This window comes from Pleurodeles waltl, chromosome 9 (assembly GCF_031143425.1).
Source record: "Pleurodeles waltl isolate 20211129_DDA chromosome 9, aPleWal1.hap1.20221129, whole genome shotgun sequence".
NCBI classification, from domain to species: Eukaryota; Metazoa; Chordata; class Amphibia; order Caudata; family Salamandridae; genus Pleurodeles; species Pleurodeles waltl.
Window position 1 is genome coordinate 682,372,710 of NC_090448.1, and position 24,200 is coordinate 682,396,909.

The window sequence follows — 24,200 nt, forward strand, 5'->3', positions numbered from 1 at the left end:
ACGTTCCGATGACGCCTCGTCGGCCGACGGGCGTGGCAAAGTTGAAATCCGCTTGGATTTCTTCTTCTTGTGCTTCTTCCCCAAGTGCCTCAAGTGGGATGAAGAGGACTTGGGGCTCCTGGAGCGGGACCTCCTAGGAGTCATCCCGACTTAAGTCAACTGCCGGGCCGCCATGAGCTTTAGAGACCGCTCTCTCAAAGCCTTCGGAGCCACGGCCCGGCTGTCGGAGCATGACTTTGAGTTGTGGTCCCTGTCAAGGTACCAGAGACATACCTGGTGGGGATCCGTCACCAGCATGGTGAGATGGCAGGCCCCACACGGCTTAAACCCAGTCTTCCTAGATGACATTCCTTGCAAAGACATGAAAATACCTTCAACAAAACTGTTGAAAAAGGCTCGCCAAAAAAGGCAAAGGGTAGCTCAACCCCAGACCTGCGCTTAACCGTCATGGAAGGAAAAGAACTGATGTACGAGCGCCAAGGTGTTGCCTTTATAGGCGACTATGAGGTCACAGACGGCTCCAACAACACTGACAAAGCCATGCAGATCCGTACGACCCACACAGATCCGAACAACGCCACTCAACGGCACACGCAGGATATTGCTCAGCAAAAAGATTCTGAATTTGAAGAAGACACCAGGGAATTTAAAGGTATGGAATCTGCAGCTAGAGGTCGCTATCAGATAGATACACTGGCATCTGCCAAGTATCAAAGCACCTTTGACTTGACTGCAGGATATTGGCAGATCAAACTGTCACAGGATGCAAAACCAAAAACTGCATTCTTAACCATAGGAGGGAATTATGAAGTTACTGTTATGTCCTTTGGATGAAGAATGCACCTGCCACTTTTCAGAGGCTGGTGTATACAGTCCTCCAAGGTTTGGAAGCATATATTGCAGCCTAACTCAATGACATAGCTGTCTTTAGCTCCACCTGGGATAAACACCTGGTCCACCTCTGGAATGTTTTGGAGGCCCTGCAGAAGGCAGGCCGCACTATCAAAGACTCTAAGTGCAGGATAGGGCGGGGGAAGGTTGTATATCTGGTCCACCTGCTAGGTGGTGGCCAGATTCAACCATTACAGGGGAAGATCCAGACTGTCTTAAAATGGACTCCCCCTACAACACAAATCCAGGTGAGAGCCTTCCTAGGCCTTACTGGGTACTACAGGTGGTTCATCAAGAATTATGGCTCCACTATAGCCCTTCTTAAAGACCTCACATCTAAAAAGATGGCAAAGAAGGTTTTATGGACAGCCAGCTGTCAGGAAGCTTTTGAGGACCTTAAACAGGCCATGTGCTCTGCACCAGTGTTAAAAAGCCCTGACTACTCCAAGACATTAATTGTCCAAGACTGATGCTTCATAGGTAGGGGTGGGGTCAGTTCTTTCTCAGCTCGACACTAAGGGGCAGGACCAACCTGTTGCTTTCATCAGCAGACGGTTGACCCCTAGAGAGAAGCATTGGTCAGTTATAGAAAGGGAGGCCTTTGCTGTGGTCTGAGCCTTGAAGAAGCTGAGGCCATACCTGTTTGGCACTCACTTCATTGTTCAAACAGACCACAAGCACCTTCTATGGCTCAAACAGATGAAGGGAGAAATCCCCAAATTGTTGAGGTGGTCCATATCCCTAAAGGGAATGGACTATACCGTGAACACAGACCTGGGAGTAACCACTACAGTGGTGATGGACTCTACAGATATTTCCACTTAGACAATGAAGACTCATCTGGGCAAGGTTAGCCTTCTTGTCCTTCATTTGGGGAGGGGGGGTTGGGGTTGTAGGAAAGTACCCTCTTTCTCGGCATGGTTACCCCCATTTTCTGCCTGTTGTCAGTATGTTTGACTGTGTCTACTGGGTTCCGGCTAACCAGGACCCCAGTAGTTTTGCTCTCTTCTCTAAATTGTACATTTTTCTTCTCACAATTGGCATACTGGTCCCCCCCATATAAGTCCCTACGCACCCAGGGCACTGGGATTCCAGGGGATCCCTATGGGCTGCAGCAGTTATTCTGCCACCCATAGGGAGCCCATGCAAAGGGTTCTGCTGGCTTGCCATTATAAAAGGGTGCATGCAACCGTTTTCACTACAGGTCACTACACCAGGTCACTATAAGTCACCCCTATGGTAGGCTCTCCCAGCCCAGAGGGCACGGTGCAGGTCCCTGTGTGTGAGGACACCCTGCACTAGCAGAGGTGCCTCCACTAACTCCAGATCCATTTTCCTGGACTTTGTGAGAACGGGACGCAATTGTACGTATGTACTGGACACAGGCCACTACCTATGTCCATCTACATAATCGTAACTCTGAACCTGGGCATGTTCGGTATCAAAACTGGTCGGAATCATCCCCCAATACTGTTGCAAGTATTGGAAGTATGATTCCATGCACTCTGGAGGCTCCTTAGAGGACCCCCAGCACTGCTACCACCATCCTTACAGGGTTTTCTGGGAAGCCCAGCTGCTGCCACCCTTCAGACAGGTTTCTGCTCGCCTGTTGCTTGATCTGATCAAGCCCAGGAAGGCAGAACACAGGATTTCCTTTGGGAGAGGGAGGTAACACCCTCTCCCTTTGGAAATAGGTCTGACTGGCTTGGGAGGGGTAGCCTCCCCAAGCCAATGGTTTGCTTTGAAGGCATAAACCAGTCCACACCGGTTCATGGGCTCCCAGTCCCTGCTTTGGCACGAAACTGGACAATGGAAAGGGGAGATACCACTCTCCTGTCCATCACCACCCTAGGGGTGGTGCCCAGAGCTCCTCCAGAGGGTCTCTGGGTTCTGACATCTGGTTTCCAAGGTTGGCAGGGAACTCTGGGAGCATCTGAGTGGCCAGGCCAGGTATGTCAGAGCCCCCTCCTGATAGGTGCTTACCTGGTTAGGCGACCAATCCCCCTTTGAGGGAGATTTAAGGTCTCTCTCTTAGGTGGGTCCTCAGATTCGGCTTGCAAGATTCCAGGAGGACTCCTCTGCAACCTCTGCTTCAACTTCTGGCCTCTGGAACTGTGATTGGAACCTCCAGAACCCCACAAGCTCCTTCCAAGAAGAAAGGACTATTCAGCAACATTGTCTCCAGGGCTCCTGCCAGCTTTGCAACATTTGCCTCGCTGTGCATCCTTAGAAGACTAACTCTTCAGCCTACACAAGAAGAAGAAGGAATCTCCCGTGGAGTGAAGGAGTCCCTCTCCTGCAACTGCCGGCAACTACAACAAGCGAAGACCGGCTACGTGGATTCCCTCTCCTACTGAGCTGCGTGGATCCTGCATCACAGGTGGTGGTCCGGAGTAGTCCTCTCGGTCCTCTCTGCCAACTCTCCAACTTTGGTGGAGGTACACCTTTGCCTTCCCACGCAGGACAGTACCCCCATGCACTGCGTCTCTTGTAGCTGCCAAGGCTTGTTTGCATCTCCTCCATGGGATCTTCAGGTGATGTGTAGCTCCAGCCCCTGACATTCCATCCTGCAAAGCACAGCCCCTGTGTGGTTCTCCTGTGGCCTGGGGTCCTCTTTTGTTATTCTGCGTGGGCTTTTTCTGCGACTCCTGTGGGACTACAGTAGGTGCTGCCTCTGCTACAGGCCTTGCTGGTCCCCGGCAGCAACTCGTTTCCACTAAATGCGAGTTTGCCTTTGCCAAGGCTTGTTGGTGAAATTCCTGCATCAACACCAGTCTGAAATCTTCCTTCCACTGTGGGGCTTCATCTACATCCATCAGGAACTCTTGACCAGCTCCAGGGCTGCAGTGCTGACCTGTTCTTCATCACTGTCGACCAACTCCTGCATCTACAGCTGGGTGGGTAGTAGCTCCTACTCCTCCTACACTCCACTGTGACTTTTGGACTAGGCCCCCTCTCTCCACAGGTCTTCTTCCTTCAGGAATCCACTTCTGGTTTTCTTTAAGTCCATTCTGGGTGTCTTCTTTTTCTTCTTTTCCTCCTTTTGGGTGGTATGGGGAAAATCCAGTGTTTTACTCCTGGATTCCTGGCCGCTGGGGGGTACTGTGTTACTTACCTCTGTGGTTTTCTAGTACTCCCAGCTCCCCTCTTCACATTTTACTTACCTAAGTGGGATAACTTGTTTGCATTACATTTTTTTAGTGTATGCTTTGTGCTCCCCGTAGGGTCACTATTGGTAATTGGTATTTGCACTGTTTTCTAACCTTTTCTATGCCTGCTTCTGATTACTAGTGTATATATTTAGTGTATTACTTACCTCCTAGGGGTGGGTTACCTGTCTAGTATTTGTGGTTATTTGTTCCAAAAATAAAGTACCATTATTTTTGGACAACTGTGTGTTTTCCTTCATGTGTGTAAGTGCTGTGTGACTACAGTGGTATTGTATGAGCTTTGCATGTCTCCTAGAAAAGCCTTGGCTGCTCTTCCACAGCTACCTCTAGAGAGCCTGGCTTCTAGACACTGCCTACACTTCACTAAGAGGGGATACCTGGACCTGGTATAGCGTGTAAGTACCATAGGTACCCACCACACACCAGGCCAGCTTCCTACACCTGCACTGTGCACAAAGTAAAAACATCAGTCTCGGATATATGCCAATTAAAATCACAGTGCACTATCGCCTCCTAGTGTGCCTGTTAGACTAAGCCCATTGTGCAACCTGTGCACTGCCTCCTTCAGTCCATTATATCTGCAGATAACAGCTCTGTGTACATAGTGCAGTGTCTCCTCCCTGTGTGCCTGTCTGACTCAGCCAATGGTGTAACCTGTTGCACTGCCTCTTTCGGTCCATTTTACCTGCCTATAATAACATAGTGCGAATAGTGCAGCATTTCCTCCATGTGTGCCTGCTCACAGTAAGCAATACGGTGCAGGCTGTACTGCATTTGCTGCTTTTAATTATGTCTGTCCACGTTAAGGACATGGTGTGAACAGTGCAGTGCCTCCTCCATTTCTGCATGTCTGCCTGTACTAAGCACACAATACAAGCAGTGAAGAGCTTGTGGTCAGTGCTTTTCCCCCCTCCGTGTCTTCCCAGAGTTTACAGTCTCTGTCTGCCTACACTGAGAACCATACAGTAGTCCAGTGTCTCTGCCTGTGATGTGGCATCCCACACTAAACCCACTGTACAGATCACTAACCATGAGATAGACAGAGCACTATTTACAACCTGATTGACTACACTAAGCACATCAAAAATATGCAGAATATAGCATTTTAGTTGGCCAATCAAATGTGAATAACTTAATGAAACATACGAAAAGCACAATGTTTACAGTCTGGCAACTCTATAAGACACAAAAAAGGAAAACTTAAAAATAAAACAGTTGACATAAGCGAGCTGATTCAAAGTGCCGCAGTCGTCATGAGCATGTTCGCGAAGGAGACACTCAAAAGGAAAAAGGAGTTCGCTTGCAGGCGAACACATTGGCAAACGTGCATTTATCGGGTCGGTCCCCAAGGCAGTAACAAAACTGACCTAAGAAGGATAACAAAGGATTTTTGAAAGCCAAGTCATGAACAAGTGATAGTGATGGGTGTGGTTAAAAGCCCACATAGATACCAAGACATCAGAAAAGCAGCGCTCGATCTAAAAAAAGGTTCTTGTAAATCAATTTACAGATAATTAGCAAGACAATTAATGTCACCTGCAATTATTGGCGGGCAAGCTGAGAAGTCATGAATAAGAAAAGAGGAGAATAACAGGAAATTTCCATTCTCCATAATACAGCTACCACATGTAGGAAGTTGGCTCTGTATATACTATCTCAAAGTGAGAGAAAGTATGCACAGAGTCCACGGGTTCCCCTTAGAGGTTGATAGTGGCAAAATTAGATAATTGTAATGCTCTATTTTGTGGTAGTGTGGTCGAGCAGTAGGCTTATCAGGGGGTAGTGTTAAGCATTTTTTGTAAACACACAGGCAATAAATGAGGAACACACACTTAAAGACTTCACTCCAGGCCAATAGTTTTTATATAGAAAAATATATTTTCTTAATTTATTTTAGAACCACAAGATTCAAGATTTGAAGTAAAAACATAAAATGCAAGGTACTCCACACAGGTAAGTAGGGAACTTTGAACTGAAGCAGTAATATACACAGTATAGGTAAAAAATGGCAATAAGCTATTTTAAAAGTGGACACTGTGAAAACATCAACAGTTCCTGGGGGAGGTAAGTATTGTTAGGTTTCTCAGGTAAGTAAAGCACTTACACAGTCAGTCTCATGGGCATAGGCAGCCCACCTTTGGGGGTTCAAGGCAACCCCAAAGTCACCGCACCAGCAACACAGGGCCGGTCAGGTGCAGAGGTCAAAGGAGGGCCCAAAACACTATGGAGAACAGGGGAGCTCCGGTTCCATTCTGCTGGTAGGTAAGTACCTGTGTCCTCGGGGAGCAGACCAGGGGGGTTTTGTAGAGCACTGGGGGGGGACACAAACAGGCACAAAAAACCACACCTTCAGCGGCACAGGGGAGGCTAAGTGCAGTGTGCAAAGTTGGTGTCGGGTTTGCTTTTGAAAGCAATGGAGGGACCCAGGGGTCACTTAGGCGATGCAGGCAGGGCACGGGGGCTTCTCGGGCCAGCCACTGACTGGGCTAGGGAGAGGGCCGACTGCTGGTCACTCACGCACTGGAGATTGGTTCCTCTCGGTCCTGGGGCCTGTAAGTGCAGCACCTGGTCCAAGCGTTGGGTTTCTTGTTACCAGGCAGTCGCGGTCAGGGGGAGCCTCTGGATCATCTCTGCAGGCGTCGATGTGGGGCTGCAGGGGGGTCGACTCAGGTTACTCACGTCGTTGCAGTCGCCTGGGAGTCCTCTCTGCAGTGTTTGTTCTCTGGAACTCGATCCGGGGGCGTTGGGTGCATAGTGTGAAGTCTAACGCTTCCGGCGGGAAGAGTAACATTGCTTCTTTGTTGCAAAGATGTTGCTGTTGGTGAACAGTGCCGCTGTTCTCTGGAGTTTCTTGGTCCTTCGGGTTCAGGGCAGTCCTCTAAGGCCTCAGAGGTTGTTGGTCTCTGTCGGATGCATCGCTGTGCAGGTTCTTTCAGTCTGGAGACAGGCCGGTAGGGCTGGGGCCAAGTCAGTTGTCGTTTCCGTCGTCTCTGTGGGGCTTTCAGGTCAGCAGTCCTTCTTCTTTGTGTAGGTTGCAGGAAACTGATTTCCTGGGTTCAGGGTCGCCCCTAAATACTAAATGTAGGGGTGTGTTTAGGTCTGGGGGGCAGTAGCCAATGGCTACTGTCCTGGAGGGTGGCTACACCCTCTTTGTGCCTCCTCAATGAGGGGAGGGGGGCACATCCCTAATCCTATTGGGGAATCCTCCAATCTCAAGATGGAAGTTTTTCTAAAGGCAGGGGTGACCTCAGCTCAGGACACCTTAGGGGCTGTCCTGACTGGTGGGTGACTCCTCCTTGTTTTTCTCATTATCCTCTCCTGCATTGCCGCCAAAAGTGGGGGCAGAGGCTGGAGGGGTGGGCATCTCCACTAGCTGGGATGCCCTGGGGTGCTGTAACAAAAGGCATGAGCTTTTGAGGCTCACCGCTAGGTTTTATAGTTCCTGCAGGGGGAGGTGAGAAGCACCTCCACCCAGTATAGGCTTTGATCCTGGCCACAGAGTAACAAAGGCACTCTTCCCATTTGGCCAGAAACTCGGCTGGTTGTGGCAGGCTAGCAGAAACTGGTCAGCCTAGCACTAGGAGTCAGACTGGTATTCAGGGGGCACCTCTAAGATGCCTTCTGGTTGTATTTTACAATAAATCCCACATTGGTATCAGTGTGCATTTATTGTGTTGAGAAGTTTGATACCAAACTTCCCAGATTTCAGTGTAGCCATTATGGAACTGTGGAGTTCATGTTTGACAAACTCCCTGACCATATACTCTTTATGGCTACCCTGCACTTACAATGTCTAAGGTTTTGCCTAGACACTGTAGGGGCATAGTGCTCATGCACATATGCCCTCACCTGTGGTATAGTGCACCCTGCCTTAGGGCTGTAAGGCATTCAAGTGGGGTGACTTACCTATGCCACAGGCAGTAGGATGTGGGCATGGCACCCTGAAGAGAGTGCTATGTCGACTTAGTCATTTTCTCCCCACCAGCACACACAAGGTGTGAGGCAGTGTGCATGTGCTGAGTGAGGGATCCACAGGGTGGCATAATACATGCTGAAGCCCTTAGAAACCTTCCCTGGCCACAGGGCCCATGGTACCAGGGGTACCAGTTACAAGGGACTTATCTGTGTGCCAAGGCTGTGTCAATTGTGGAAACAAAGGTACAGTTTAGGGAAAGAACACTGGTGCTGGGGCCTGGTTAGCAGGGCTTTCAATCATAACTAGCATCAACAAAAGACAAAACGTTAGGGGGTAACCATGCCATGAGAGGCATATTCCTACAGCTTCATTGAAGGGCAACATCGGTTCTGATGTAGCAACCCCTGGCTGAAGCACCTCCGTCTGGAGATTAGTCTTGACTGGCATCATAGGCAAGTCTAGGTCCAAGACCTCTGCTGCCCTATGCACCACCATGGCATAAGATGCCCCCTCCTCCATAGCCACAGCAGGAGGTGAGAGCAAGCCAGCATTTGGAGAAGTGTCCAGTCCACTGGCTTCCCCTAGATCCTCATACCAGTCCTGTTCATGCTCCAATCTTTATTCTAAAGGGTCCTCAGACTCCTCCCACTCCTCACCTCTGCCTGGCTGTTCAAAATAAGCCTCAGGCACTGAGCTGGGCCTAATCGGCGCCATCGAAGTCGGAATCGGTGTTGTACGACGTCGTTCCGGATAATCAATAATAAGGATGGGTCTCCCACCACCAGTGGACGCCGGTGGTGGAGGGAGCGTCGAAATCGGGCCCAGCACCAGAGGAGGCAGACTGTGAGAACCCGGCACCGGTCCGGATCCGCTATCAGATTATGGGATCTCCAAAGGTGCTGGGCTGAACACCCACCCGAGGGGGCAGCCCGCTCAAAAACAAGGTGCATAGCCTCGTAAAATTCCTTTAATTGAGTGGGGGTCGCTCCGGCTCCCGGAGAGGGGGGAGATGTGGAGTCGGCCCTGGCAACTGCTCTGCGGAACCGTGCTCGGAATGTCGATGTTCCAGAGATGCCTAGCCGGCCGACGGGCATTTCAAAGTCGAAGTCCACTTGGACTTCTTCTTCTTTTTGTACCTCTTACCCGAGTGCCCCGAGGACCTCGAATGGAACGAAGAGGACTTGAGGTTCCTGGAGCTGTTCTGCGACCTTCTCCTTGAGCGTGACCTCCGAGGAGTTGCGCTGACCGAAGTCGTCTGCGGGTCGCCATGAGCTTTAGGGACTGCTCCCTCAAAGCTTTTGGGGCCATGGCCCAGCAGTTGGAACACGATTTTGAGTCGTGGTCCCTGTCTAGGCACCATAGACATACCTCATGGGGGTCAGTCACCGATATCGCGCGACGGCAGGCGCTGCACTTCTTGACCCCATCTTCTTAGAGGACATATTCCTCGCACAGACGGCAAAAATCCTCGACAAAATGTCGAAAAAAGACTGCCAAAAAAGGCAAAGGGAAGGGAAGCTCAATCCCGGATCTGTGCTTAACCGTCGTGGAAGGAAAAGAACTGACATACGCGCGCCCAGGTGACGACTTTATAGACGACCGTGATGTCATAGACGGCTCCAACGATGCTGACGAAGCCACGCGGAGCCAGACAATGCACGCGGAACCAAACAACGCCACCCGAAGGAATGCACAGGGTATTGCTCAGAAAAAAGATTCCGGATTCGAAGCTGATGCCAGGGAATTCAAAAGGTAAGGAATCTGCAGCTAGAAGCCTCTATCAGATGATCACAGTACACTCCCATTCCCTTGCTATGGTCCCCAATGTAAATAAGGGTGATTCGCAGGAGCAAAGAAAACTGGGAAAAAGAATAGTTTATCCTGCTAGTAAGGACAAGGGACCTAGTTCAGACACAGTCCCAAGGGGAAGAAGCGATCAAACAAGACTCCAGCTTCCCCCGGCTTCATCCCCGTGTGTGCTAGTACTGGCAAATGTTCCACGACTAAGGCCTGCCCACTTTGAAACTACAGAGCAGCTGATCGCGAAGGTTGCACACTGGCTATCCACAGCCATTGCCAGCGAGTATGACACACCAGCCCTTATCTTAATGGTCAGGAGGGTGGATTGGGTAGGCATGTCCACTAAGTCTATTCCTGGGGACTACACAGTTGTTAATTTTAGATCACCAGTGCTGGAGGCCAAGCTATTACACCTGTCACTAACTCCACTCAATCGGCCATCATCCATCACTGTTCTACTCCCCCCTGCCACTTCTGCAAACCTCAATGTTTCCCCTCTGTCGGCTTGTGAGTGGAGCACTGGGAACTTTAGTTTAACTAATTTAAAGGGCAATGTCGGTCACCCTTCAGGGCTCCCCCTCACAAATAGGTTTCAGTCACTGGAGGAGATGGAGAGTTGCAACTGACTGCCTGTTAGGCAGCCTATTGAGTCCATCCTATTACCACGACTGGAGATCAGGCCCAAGTGGACCCTTCCATGACAATCTACTCTCCACCTGATGTGGTGAAGGTCCTATCATGGAACACTGCGGGGTTGAGCATGAAGATGAGTGACCCCGAGTGGCTGGAAATTGTAGTAAACTACCAAATCATATGCCTCAAAGATACATGGGTCACTGACACATATGGCATTGACGGTAGCAGTCATACTTCACTTCTGCCCATCCCTCTAAAGCAGACAGGGCTGAGGAAGGGTTGACCACGTTTGTCATAAACTCATTTTTGGGCAAAATCATTGTGCATTTTAGCGACTTTCCCTATTTCCTATGCATATTATTTGACTTAGATCAAGACTGGGATCTCCTGCTAATTAATTATTATAATAACTCCTTTGATGGCTCTGCCCACACTGTGGTCGAAGCCTTAGAAAATATGATCAGTCAGCTCAAGGGATCTTTCCAGATCCCGGTGGAAATTCTATGGGAGGAGGACTTTAATGCACATCACTGCCCAATTTCTTTGGCATCAAACTATGGTCTTATTGAAAGCACAGTACAGCCATTCATTCTTTTCAGGCATTACAAGTAAGGTACTAACCCTTAACAACTTTGTTGTAAAACATAATCTTAAAATGTTGACTGAAGAAGGGGAGGTGGGCGGTCTGACACCTACCTTCTTAGTTAGAATTCGGCCCACTACAATTGGTTGTATGCTTAGCTCAGAGTTGGTAGGGGCACTTTTAGGGGACTTCCTGGTTAATTTCACTGCGTTAGTGTTCACTTCTTCCTGTGTTGTAGCTGAACGGGGTGGGAAAGAAGAAGCCCTGGACTAGAACAGGGTACAGTCCCATCCTGGGTAAGAAAAACGGCTTTACATCAAATGGTCAAGGGTGGATAATGCCAACTTCTTGCCCTTCTTACTGCCTGACAAGCAGCAGGCATTCTCTATGTCTAGATAGGCAGCAGAACCGTGTGTGATTAAGGAGGCCTTTGGGGACAGTACAAAGTCCATTAGCACAGCACTCACCGAGCCACCAACCCAAAGTTCTCGTACTCTGGGGGTGGTTTAATTCTGCATGCACTAAGACCCTCGCCAACCTTTACATGGTTTACGTGTTGAGCCGAGGGACAGAGACCTAATAATGTAGGCTAGGGACGAATATTGGTCAGCGAGGGCAGAGTGGGTTCAAAGAGATCAGGGAGAAGGCGTTAGAGGATGGCAAGCCAAATGAAAGACTGAGCAGCATTTTGGTGGGTGGTGAACTCTTCCTACTTCTAAGAACGGCCTGACCATAGCACCAAGGTGCAGGTGCAGGGTGCGCAGTGGGTGGAGCACTTCTGTAGCATGTATTCATGTCCATCATCGTCCCCTCTTAAAAAAAAAAAAAAAAGGGGGGGAAAGATGTCTTCCAATGAACTATAGGCACATATCCCTCTTAGACTCCACAGTTAAACTATTAGCATGTATCCTACTTCAGAGGCCAGAGGAGTGGGCTTACACTAACAACGTCCTTGTCGACACGCTATTCAGCTTCGAGAAGGGAATAGGCACAATAGATCAATGCCTAAATTTGAGCTTGGTTATTTCCAAGTACACAGTGGTCAAAAAAGGCACAGTGTTCATGGCTTTCAGGGACTTATCAGCAGCTTTAGACTGGATCCACTCAAAGCTCTGGTCTCTTATGTCAGAGATGGGCATAGGGGAAGAGATGGTTGCCTTTATCAGAAAGCTTTATTCAGAGACCAAAGCATTAGTGCGTTTTGGAAGGGACAGGGAGTGTACAGACACATTTGGTATTAAGCATGGCGTAAGGCAAGAGTCCGTTCTCACCACCTTTCACTTCTCATTGTACACCAATAAAATAGAGTTGGCCCTCGCCTCTAGGTTAAGAGATACCCCCCAAGTGGGTAGCTGCCCCTTGCGATCCTACTGTATGTGGATTATGCAGTCCTAATCGCAAGGACAAAGCGAGCTCTGCTGTGCCTAATCGAGGATTACATTAGTTTTTTTTTAAAGACCTCGACCTCCACATCAATTCCAACAAAACATTTATAATGAGGTGTGGGAAGGGTCTTAAGAAAACCCCACGCTTCTATATTAACAACACTAGAATTGAAGAGACAGCGACCATCTCCTATTTGGAAGTTCTTTTCAACTGTAAATCTACAGGGAAGCCTATGGTGGAAAATAGAGTGGTCCTGATGGAAAAAACACAGTTACGCCTGCAGAGTTTCTGTAAAAATTGGGCACCAACCCCATAAAAAAGCTTCTGTCTGTTTGTGCATTCAAATCAGAGTCTGTTGCTTCCTACGGGGCAGGCATACGGGATATGGTGGTCACAAGCAAGGTTCAGAGAGTAGAAAACACCTTCTTCAGGAGTGTGCTAGCAGTTCTGTGTGAGTGCTCTACACTTTGGTGCCATGAGAAGCTTGGTATGCCATATATTGAGACGAAAATAAAATTAGCCCTGTTTCAATTATGGCGTCCTATCTGGGCGAGGGAATCTGCCCCATTGAATCTTCTGGCCATCAACGACTGGTTAAGCTTGACCGGGGCCTTAGGCAGTCCCTTGCTTGTATATGTTAAACTGACGCTTGAGAAGACTGAGTTGCCGGAGCTGTTCTCCTGTCCAAGCATGTGTAACACCTTCTCTAAATGTATGCTGAAAGAGAAGTGCTTGGGGATAATAAGGTCCGATAGAGAGGCAGCCAACCAGCACAAATCATCAGTCTGTAGGTATTTCCTCAGGGAGGGGTTCAACCGTATATGTCCGATATCCAGAACAAACAGCACCGCTTCACCCTCAGCAGATTTTGATTTAATTGCATATCTATAAGGGTGGGATATCCAGCTAAGTGTAATTCTCATGTGAAGCTAGCCCATTGCCCATGCTATGGTAAATCTGTGCAGTCAACTATCCACATCATGTTTTCTGACCCTTTTAAACCATACCTAGGAAAATGCTGTTGAGTGTCTTAACTTTCGACAGTGTAAACCAGCACTGATATTGCTCCAGCAGCTACAGTTTCCCCTGGTGTGCTACACTTATACAAATTTTATTTGGCAAGTGGTGAAACTCAGAAGGAGTTTACCCTGGACTCTTGGCACTTACTCTACAGCATACTACCATTTAAAGGCGGCTGCTCCACGTTTTATGTGCCTAATTTTATAGCAGTATGTATTTTTAAGGTGGATGTTTTATCCTTTTTTTTTACTTGTGCACTTTACATTACGCTAATTTCTTAGCATGTAACTCTGACCCTGCAGATTTTTTTATGGATTTACTCTGCAGGTTTTACTGATATTTATATGTTTTACTGATATTTATATGTTTTATGTATTATTGTGCTTTTATGCTGCAGAAACGCAGCAAATAAAGTTTGAAATAACAATGTGTTAGAATTTGCATCAGTTCTCAGGAACTAATACTGTGAACCTGCATTGTTTAACCGGATATTCATTTGGTAAAGATTTTTAATAAAAACTGAACAGAAAATATCGTAAATTATTCCACAAACATGCTTTACCTCCAAGTGAAATGTATAAGGACAAAATTCATGAACATTAAAGAGGACTCACTATCCACACACTTGCACAAATTAGAAAGTAGGGCTCAGAATTACTAGCTAATCCAAAACAGTGAACAGTCTAAAATTCTCAAATCATGATGTACTGTAGTCAAAAGGTCAGTAACCTCCATCAGCATTTGTCCATAATATACGCTGACTTTTTCGGTTATGTTCGATCTGGTTCTCCTCGAGCAGATACAAGTGGATCAAGTTTTGATCCAGAGCCTTGTTAGTTGATGGTCACAGGGAGAAACTTTAAACAGCAATAAATGATGGTGGCACAAAAGGTAAATGTTCAGTAATGTAGGAGGTCTTCAAAGTGGTTTTGTAGGGAATTCGAATATACAATTTGGGGGTCAAAATCGATCCGTACCAGATTAAATAATTTGGAGAAACCACTGAGAGAGCTAGAATAAATCCACGACCGTCGGAAAGTTTTCCATCGTAGTAGAACTTCAAAATATGCCGATAGAATACAAGCAAAAGGCAGAAAGGGAGATTAAATTCATTGGGGTATGAGGAGGCAGAACGTTCAAGCACAATCGGGGCCGGTTCTGGGATTTTTGGGGCCCTTGGTGGAAAATAATTGAGCGAGGCTCCTCTAAGTTGCATACACATTCACGGCTGTTTGCATTTCAGCAGATGTCCCTGTTCACGAAACTGCTTTATGCATACCCCTCCTGAGGTGCAGCCCGCCCCCTTAGTCACCCTACCAGCACCTGTTAACAGATCACATAAGGCTGAAAGTGTGATGATTGCTTATCACAAGAGAGAGAGTTAAAATTGGCAGGGACTCCTGTGTGTGTGTTGTGTGATTAAGCACCACAACAAATGACAGCTAGTTATTTAAGTGGATTGACTTGTGAAGTGATGGTCCATTTATGACCCTGCAAAACATTAAGGAGAGGGCAAATTGTTCTCCACTGGACACAATCCTGTACCACAGACTGAGAGAAGTGCTTAATTTAAAAAAAAAGAAAAAAACACATACGTGCCAGGGCTATAGTCAGGAAGCCATTGCAGCTTGCACCACACATTACCCCTGCCATGCTGGCAATTATAGCAACAACACAACAACTAACCATCACACTCCTATGAGTGTGGCCATTTAGACTATTCCAGCCAGGCCTCCAAATCTGTAAGAATGACTTGGGTGGCAGGTAATAGTAATTTTAATGTAAGTGGAATTAATAATTAACTGTTGTTGTGGTCATCTTTAAAATAGCTAGACTGCACCACCTTGTTGCAGACTGTCGCAGGTGCCGATGTTGACATTTAAGCCTCAGCGCCAAGCACCGGAACCACCGGCTCAAATTAAGCACTGACTTAGAGACACTTGGATAAAAGCATTCCATTGGAACCAATAGAGGTGCCAGCTCTTTTTATCACAATCCTAATATCTTGTGTTTCGAAAGTATATTTAAATACTTAATTCTTGACAGCAGGGAAGTGTAAGGTAAATGCAATAGCAATCTGGAGAGTAAAATTACAGATGCTCAGTGGCAAATCTGTTACATGGGATCAGAAGAAAGTCCTAAGTGAGCGACATAGGCTCATTCATTACACATTTTCTGACAGAAGTTATTATAACTCCACAGGAACTTAGGAACATGATCATGGATGTCGAAATAATAGCAAAACATACAGGTCCTCCAGGGAAGACTTTATCCATCATGCATATTTTGTGGAGAAGCTCAGGTATGCAGCAAAACTAGTATGAAGTACATCTAGCAATATTGCAAACAGGCATTATTGCAACACTTGGGCAAATTGTTGCAAGCAATCCGCCAATTCACGGCTATGGCATTTCTAATTAGCAAGAGTGGCAATTAAATAAGGCTGAAGACCATGTAAAAAATGTAAAAATGGCTTAACGTCTTCACACTAAGCAATGTTAAGGTAATGTGCCTCTTGGTGCCCCAAGGTGTCCTAGTCCCGAGGACAGGGGTGGGTGGGGTGGAGTGTGGGGGGGGGTGGGTATGGTGAGGTTGGTGGATATGCGAGGGCAATATATTTGGGGCCTGTATGAAACTGACACTTGTTGCAGTTACTCCCCCCCCCCCCCCCCCCCAACACCTTTTGCCTGTTATTGATGCTGACTTGACTGACAGTGTGCTGGGATCCTGCTAACCAGGCCCCAGCACCAGTGTACTTTTCCTAAACCTGTACCATTGTCTCCACAATTGGCAGACCTCTGGCACACAGATAAGTACCTTGTAAAAGGTACCAGTGGTACCAAGGGCCTTGTGGCCAGGGATGGTCCCTCAGGGCTGCAGCATGTGTTGTGCCACGCTAAGGGACCCTTCACCCAACACCTGCACACTGCCAGTGCAGATTGTGTGTGTTGGTGGAGAGAAAAAGGCAAAGTCAACATGGCATCCCCCTCAGGGTGCCATGCCCACAGAACACTGCCTGTAGTTACATAAGTATTATATTGAACGCCTGAGATACAATATTTTCCACACAATACATGCACTTGTGGAATATACGGAAAGACTGAGATGAAACAGGTCACGTTATCATACTAAGACACCTTGATTGTTTACCTGCCCAAACTATTGCTATACATATCAAAATTAACTGTGTTAGATATATTAATTATTGTCTTGTTAAATGCTGTCTGAGCAAAATGAAAATAACATGTTAAAAAAAGAAACATAAAACTTGTTTAAATGAAAATTCGACTTTGAAGATACAGGTTTTCCACAACATAATAAAAACGGTTTTTTTTTCTGCACATAACAGGATTGTGGCCTCGGTGAGATCCTTTCTATGAGCTGACCATGGCAATGCTGATTCCTATGTATGCAATAGCCCATCTGGTAGCTGAAAGGACTAATCAATCCACTTAACGGGGACTATGCTTAACAGTGTGAGTAAAGGTTCCAAACCCAGCAGATCGCCCGAGTCCTTCATTCTAACAAGGTCAATACAAGGAGCGTCCAGAAGTAGAGTAACAAACAATATCTGCCATCAGTCCACAAAACACTATGTTGGACATGACGTCTGTGTGCCTCATTTACTGAGCCACCCTTTATATGCTGGTATTTGGGTGACCAATATCAAGTACACAATTAACATAAGTCAATCTGCCTAACCCTTGCTCCCTTTTCCCAAAAATCTGAAAAAGTATCATCTCAGTTCATCTGTTTGGGCACTTTGCATATAATGTTCTTTTATAATTTGTATTTCAAGCTTAGATCCTACACTATCAACCCCCTTCTAATGAACTATTCCTTGTGTCATTACACAGAAGCACTGCACTTTTTGCAATCCCTGGCCTCAGGCAAAATCATATCGGCTGTGAACAATTTCTTAAGGCTTGTGATGAAGGTTACAAAATCTCTGTAGCATGATTTCAGTTTATCATCATCTTTGGTAGTGTACCCTGTGATGTGTGGACTTAATGAATTGTACAATATGTTAAGGGGGTAATTTTCTCTTTCCTTCATGTTTATTCTTATTGCTTTTAACTTTGCTGTGGGTCTTCTTTGGTATTTCTGGCTCTCTACGGTTTCTCAAAAATACCAATATGGAATTGTGTTTGCTTTTAGTTTGCTTTAATATTAACACGTTATTCATAGTATTTGTATTATACTTTTATGGTCTAAATTTATTATGACCGAATAAAATATTTGAACTGAACTGAGTGCTGCCATGACCTTTGGACTTTATGTGGTAGGGATGAGATGTCAAAATAAACTTACTTCTTGAAATTTCTCCAGAGCCATACTGGTCTCTGCACCATCCTGGGTCTCGATAAATATCAACTTGTTCTTCTGGATATTTTCCAATATTCCCTAAATTAGTGAGAAAGAACAAAGAATGAGAGAGAGAGATGGTGAGCAGTTAGATTTAACGTACTTCACCTTCGCCACACTGCTCTAAAGCTCTCCATGCTCAAGGATGATTAAAAGACAACCTAATTATTAGCAACCAAATGACAGCTATCCAATTTGCTATAGCCTCCTTTATAAAGTCTAGTATATTTTTTTCAAATGTTCCCCAAAAATATAAATCTGAGATGTGAAAGGCTTGTCTGGATATTCACAGTCCCTAGGAAAGCACACCCACAATTGGTAAAAACTTGACGTTGATATACAAGTACAGTTTACTCATCACAATGACTCTTGTACTGATAGTCCTCCCCCTTCCCTAAAATTCAAGGGATGTTTTGACTGTAGACTAGAGAACTAGCATTACTTTGAAACAGCAAAGATGATTTAAAGTGATTGCTTCCCTGAGCTCAGTCTGCCGCTCATAATAATAAGGAAATGTATCCTTTTAAAGCAAGAATGGTTCTTGAATGTGGGACAATTGAGTTTCTTGTCTGTTCGATAATACTTAAAGCACATGTGGCGACCTCTCAGCTAGCCGTACCCTCTTGGACATGCCTTGCCTCAAACCTGGATGACTGAAGTTCTTTTGGAGAAAATAATATTAATAATATTTGGACACAATTCATTACTGTCCGTAATTTGTATTTAAGAGTATGTTGAGGTTCCCTTCTTTCAGACTCGAGAGAAGCTTAAAAAATCTTGGCAAAGAAAGGAAAGGAAGTTTAAAAGCCACCCAGTCAAACAAATATAAAGTGAACTGGCCAAAAATAGCATCAGGGTTGATACTTGTAGCAAAGTTGTCATTAGCAAGTCACTGAAATATTGGAAAAATACATGAATACATTCAAGAGTAGAAGAAATAATCCAGAATAACAAGGAATTAAGAAACAAATGGCTTGAAACGCTGGCATCCCTGGCGAGGCAACCAAATGAATGAAAAAGTCTATTAAAGAGTGCATTGCTTCCCACTCATCAATATAAAATATAAAGGACCTTTCAAAATTCAAACAGTGCAGAATCTTTTGTGAATAAAAGCCAGCGGAAATGTTGATGTGCAGCAGCTGCAGCAGCACCAGTCGTGCATTTCACTGCCCGAAATTTGGGCAGTGAAATGCGCGATGGGGCTGTGCCTGGGGACCCCTGCACTGCCCATGTCAAGTGCATGGGCAGTGCAGGACCCCCCAGAGTCCCCTTTACCGCCAGCCTTTCCATGGTGGTGTTTATCGCCATGGACAGCTGGCGGTTGGGGACTCATAATCCCCAGGGCAGCGCTGCATGCAGTGTGGCCCTGGGGATTATGACCGCCTGACCGAAGCCTGGCGGTCAAGTGGAGGGGCCGGACGAATGGCCGTGGCTAATGCACCACGGTCATAATACACTGGCGGAACACCGCCAGCCTGTTGGCGGTGTTACCGGCAGCGTACCGTCGGCCGCCAAGGTCATAATGAGGCCCTTAGTCCTAGTGTGAAAATGTAGAGAGCTTTCAAATGCAGAGCCAGCAACTCAACGCTCCTCAAGGAAAAGCAGCAGATACCATAAGAAAAAGTTACTTCTCTGGAGCAAAGATCTTTGTGGCGGATAACCTATTTGCAGATTCCTCACCTTTAGAATAACGCCAGGCAAGGCCAGTAGGGGGTGCTAGCTTCATTTCAACGCCTTACGTCGAATTAGATGATGTCAATGAAGACATATATTGCCCACTCCGGTGTTGACGTCAGTTTCCATCCAATTTTGTCAAGCCTTCGAGGCGATCAGACGGACTGATATTGACAGAATAGTGCATTACCAAAACCACTATGGAATCTTATTACCTTTCCTTATCTTAATCCATAAAACGGGTTGGTGAGGAACCTCTACGTATATGCAGTATCCACCAGAAAGAATGTTACTGCAGGTAAGCAACTTTTTGCTCTGACCGATACTTCTATCACCAGATTCCTCACCTACAGAATAGATTACAGAGCAATATACTGCCTTAGAGGAGGGTTGATCGATGATTATACTTGGAAACCCTGCAAGACATATCTGATGAAGTAACCATTTCTGCACAATTTTAAATCCTGGAAGTAATGCTTGGGGAAGGAGTGCAGAGATGTCCACATAGTCGCTTTACAGATCTCTGCAATAGGAACCCCTTATGCAAGGGCAGAAGTGGAGGATTTAGCCCTTTTGAATTAGGTTTTGATAATTTTCAGAGGATCCTTTTTTACAGAAACATGCAAATCTCAGTGAAGGGGATAAGCCACCTGAATAGGGTTCTTTTTTTCACATCTTTGCCTTTCTTGACACTACAGCACCCCACAAATAACTGGTTGTCTATTGTATGTCCTTGTTGCAGTCTAAGTAGCAGTTGACTTCGCTCCTAGGATCCAACCTGTGCAACTGCTCCTTTTTATTCGTGGGATGGGGATGGGGTATAAAGTTGGAAGGGTGATGGATGACCCAGATGGAAGGGAGTCACAACCCTAAGAGGAAAGCAGCCGTGGTTCGTAACACCAATTAATCTGAATAAAATAAGGTGAAAGGAGGATGGGAACTAAGAGCCACCAACTCGCTCACCCACTTAACTGAGATTAGCCACCAAAAACACTGTTTTCACATCCTTAAGCCATAACTATTCAGGAGCTAGGATGGAGTTTCTATTAGAAAAGTTGAACGCAAATTAAGGACCCAATGGGCCACAGCAAAGGTTGTAAGAAGATACAGATTCAACAACTCTTTCAAAAATGCATTACAATGGAAGACTTAAATAGGGCTAGCGGCTGGTCAGAAAGAAAGGGGAAGGATTACAAAGCAGCCAAATATCCCTTGACAGTGGCAATCACCCTTTGCGCTATGGAAAGTGTAAACTGCAAGACTTGGAACAACTTAGCCTGGAAGCGGTCTATGTTGGCTGCGGACCATGCAACAAAGTTTCTGCATCCTTCAGAGTAAGCTGACTTGGTGGAGGGGCATTGTGCTGATTATATGATATCAGTCACATCCAGAGATAGCTGGAAGGAGCACAGATGAACAAGTTACTTACCTTCGTTAACAAATGATCTGGTAGATACTCTATCTGGCTGCAGATTTCTTACCTTAGAATTCCCTGGTGTCAGCTTTAAACCTGGAATCTTTTTCCTGAGCAATACCCTGCGCGCGCCACTGAGTGGCATTGTTTGGTTCCACTTGTGTCGTCCGGCTCCACGCGGCTTCGTCAGCGGCATTGGAGCAGTCTATTATGTCACGGTCGTCTATACAGACGCCAACTCGGCGCGCGTACGTCAGTTCTTTTCCCCACAAACCTTCCACGCCAGAAGCGCAGAGTCATGGATAGAACCAACATTTGCCTGTGCAAAACTAGGGCCCTGAGAAGGGATAAACCCTAACCCTACTAGTCGTATCCGCAGAGCGAGGAGGCATGGGTGGGTGTAAGGAATCTGCAGCTAGATAGAGTCTCTATGACATAATGCAATACCCAAGGTAGGTAACTTGTTCATCTGATAGAGACTTCTAACTGCAGATTCCTTACCTTTGAATAGATACCTGTAGGAAGTTGGCTCTGTATATACTATCTCAAAGTGAGAGATAGTGTGCACAGAGTCCAAGGGTTCCCTTTAGAGGTTGATAGTGGCAAAATTAGATCATTCTAATGCTCTATTTTGTGGTAGTGTGGTCGAGCAGTAGGCTTATCGGAGGGTTGTGTTGAGCATTTGTTGTACACACACAGGCAATAAATGAGGAACACACACTCAAAGACTTAACGCCAGGGCAATAGTTTTTATAGAGAAAAATATATTTTCCTAATTTATTTTAGAACCACAAGATTCAAGATTTTAAGTAAATACATAAAGTGCAAGGTACTCCACAAAGGTAAGTAAGGAACTTTGAATTAAAGCAGTAGTACACACAGTATAGGTTAAAATGGCAATAAGCTATTTTAAAAGTGAACACAGTGCAAAAATCAACAGTTCCTGGGGGAGATAAGTAAGGTTAAGTTTCTGAGGTAAGTAAAGCACTTACAAGTTCAGTTTCCTGGGCATAGGCAGCCCACAGCTGGGGGTTCAAGGCAACCCCAAAGTCACTGCACCAGCAACACAGGGCCGGTCAGGGGCTGAGGTCAAAAGAGGGCCCAAAACATAGGCACCTACGGAGAACAGGGGTGCTCCGGTTCCAGTCTGCCAACGGGTAAGTACCTGCATTTTCGGAGGGCAGACTAGGGGGGTTTTGTAGAGCGGGGGGGGGGGACCACACACAAACAGGCACACAAAACACACCCTCAGCGGCACGGGGCGGCCGGGTGCAGTGAGCTTAGCAGGCGTTGGGTTTTCTGTAGGAATCAATGGAGGGACCCGGGGGGTCACTCGAGCGATGCAGGCAGGGCACAGGGGAGCTTCTCGGGCCAGCCACCGACTGGGCTAGGCAGAGGGTCGCCTGATCGTCACTCCTGCACTGGAGTTCGGTTCCTTTTGGTCCTGGGGTCTGCGGGTGCAGTGTTTGGTCCAGGCAGTCGCTGTCAGGGGGAGCCTCTGGATCCTCTCTGCAGGTGTTGCTGTGTGGGTCCAGGGTGGTCGTCTCAGGTTACTCACGAGGTCGCAGTCGCCTGGGAGTCCTCTCTGCAGTGTTGGTTCTCTGGAGCTCGAGCCGGGGGCGTCGGGTGCAGAAGGTGAAGTCTCACGCTTCCGGCGGGAAGAGTGAGTTTTTTAAAAAGTTTTTCAAAGTTGCAAAAATGTTGCTGTTGGTGAACAGTGCCGCTGTTCTCAGGAGTTTCTTGGTCCTTCGGTTCAGGGCAGTCCTCTGAATCCTCAGAGGTCACTGGTCCCTGTCGGATGCATCGCTGTGCAAGTTCTTTGAGTCTGGAGACAGGCCGGTAGGGCTGGGGCCAAGTCAGTTATCGTCTCCGTTGTCTCTGCAGGGCTTTCAGGTCAGCAGTCCTTCTTCTTTGTGTAGGTTGCAGGAATCTGATTTCCTGGGTTCAGGGTAGCCCCTAAATACTGAATTTAGGGGTGTGTTTAGGTCAGGAGGGCAGAAGCCAATGGCTACTGTCCTGGAGGGTGGCTACACCCTCTTTGTGCCTCCTCCCTGAGGGGAGGGGGCCACATCCCTAATCCTATTGGGGGAATCCTCCAAACTCAAGATGGAGGACTGGGGGTCACCTCAGCTCAGGGCACCTTAGGGGCAGTCCTGACTGGTGGGTGACTCCTCCTTGTTTTTCTCATTATCTCCTCCAGCCTTGCCGCCAAAAGTGGGGGCAGAGGCCGGAGGGGCGGGCATCTCCACTAGCTGGGATGCCCTGGGGTGCTGTAACAAAAGCCATGAGCCTTTGAGGCTCACCGCCAGGTGTTACAGTTCCTGCAGGGGGAGGTGAGAAGCACCCCCACCCAGTACAGGCTTAGTTCCTGGCCACAGAGTGACAAAGGCACTCTCCCCATGTGGCCAGAAACTCGTCTGGTTGTGGCAGGCTTGCAGAAACTGGTCAACCTAGCACTAGGAGTTGGACTGGTATTCAGGGGGCATCTCTAAGATGCCCTCTGGGTGCATTTTACAATAAATTCCACACTGGCATCAGTGTGCATTTCTTGTGCTGAGAAGTTTGATACCAAACTTCCCAGATTTCAGCCCTCATCCAAGCCTAGTCGGTGGCTGGCCCGAGAAGCCCCCATGTGTCCTGCCTGCATTGCTAGAGTGACGCCCAGGTCCCTCAACTGATTTCTACAACAAACCCGACACCTACTTTGCACACTGCACCTGGCAGCCCCTGTGCCTCTGAGGTTGTGTTTTGTGTGCTTGTGTATGCCCCCCCAAGTCCTCTAAAAACCCCCCCGGTCTGCTCCCCGAGGATGCAGGTACTTACCTGCTAGCAGACTGGAACCGGAGCATCCCTGTTCTTCATAGGCACATATGTGTTTTGGGCCCTCCTTTGACCTCTGCACCTGACCTGCCCTGTGTTGCTGGTGCGGTGGCTTTGGGGTTGCCTTGAACACCCAATGGTGGGCTGCCTATGCCCAGGAGACTGACTGTGTAAGTGCTTTACTTACCTCAGAAACTAACCAATACTTACCTCCCCCAGGAACTGTTGATTTTTGCAGTGTCCACTTTTAAAATAGCTATTTGCCATTTTTACCAAAACTGTGTGTACTACTGTTTTAAATCAAAGTTCTATACTTACCTGTGTGAAGTACCTTGCATCTTATGTACTTACCTCAAATTTGAATCTCGTGGTTCTAAAAACAAATTAAGAAAATATATTTTTCTGTATAAAACCCTATTGGCCTGGAGTTTAGCCTTTCAGTGTGTGTTCCTCATTTATTGCCTGTGTGTGTACAACAAATGCTCAACACTACCATCCAATAAGTCTACTGCTCGACCACACTAC

At 46.9% G+C, this 24,200-nt stretch overlaps 1 protein-coding gene across 2 annotated transcripts in view; it reads right to left on the reverse strand.

The window, feature by feature from the left end:
• ERCC2 (ERCC excision repair 2, TFIIH core complex helicase subunit) overlaps positions 1-24,200 on the reverse strand; it is a 1,394,405-nt gene that overhangs the window by 132,173 nt on the left and 1,238,032 nt on the right. For both annotated transcript variants that reach the window (XM_069207765.1, XM_069207766.1), the window contains one exon: positions 17,714-17,806. In XM_069207765.1, the coding sequence (XP_069063866.1) occupies positions 17,714-17,806 (93 nt within the window). The remainder of the gene's footprint in view (positions 1-17,713; positions 17,807-24,200) is intronic.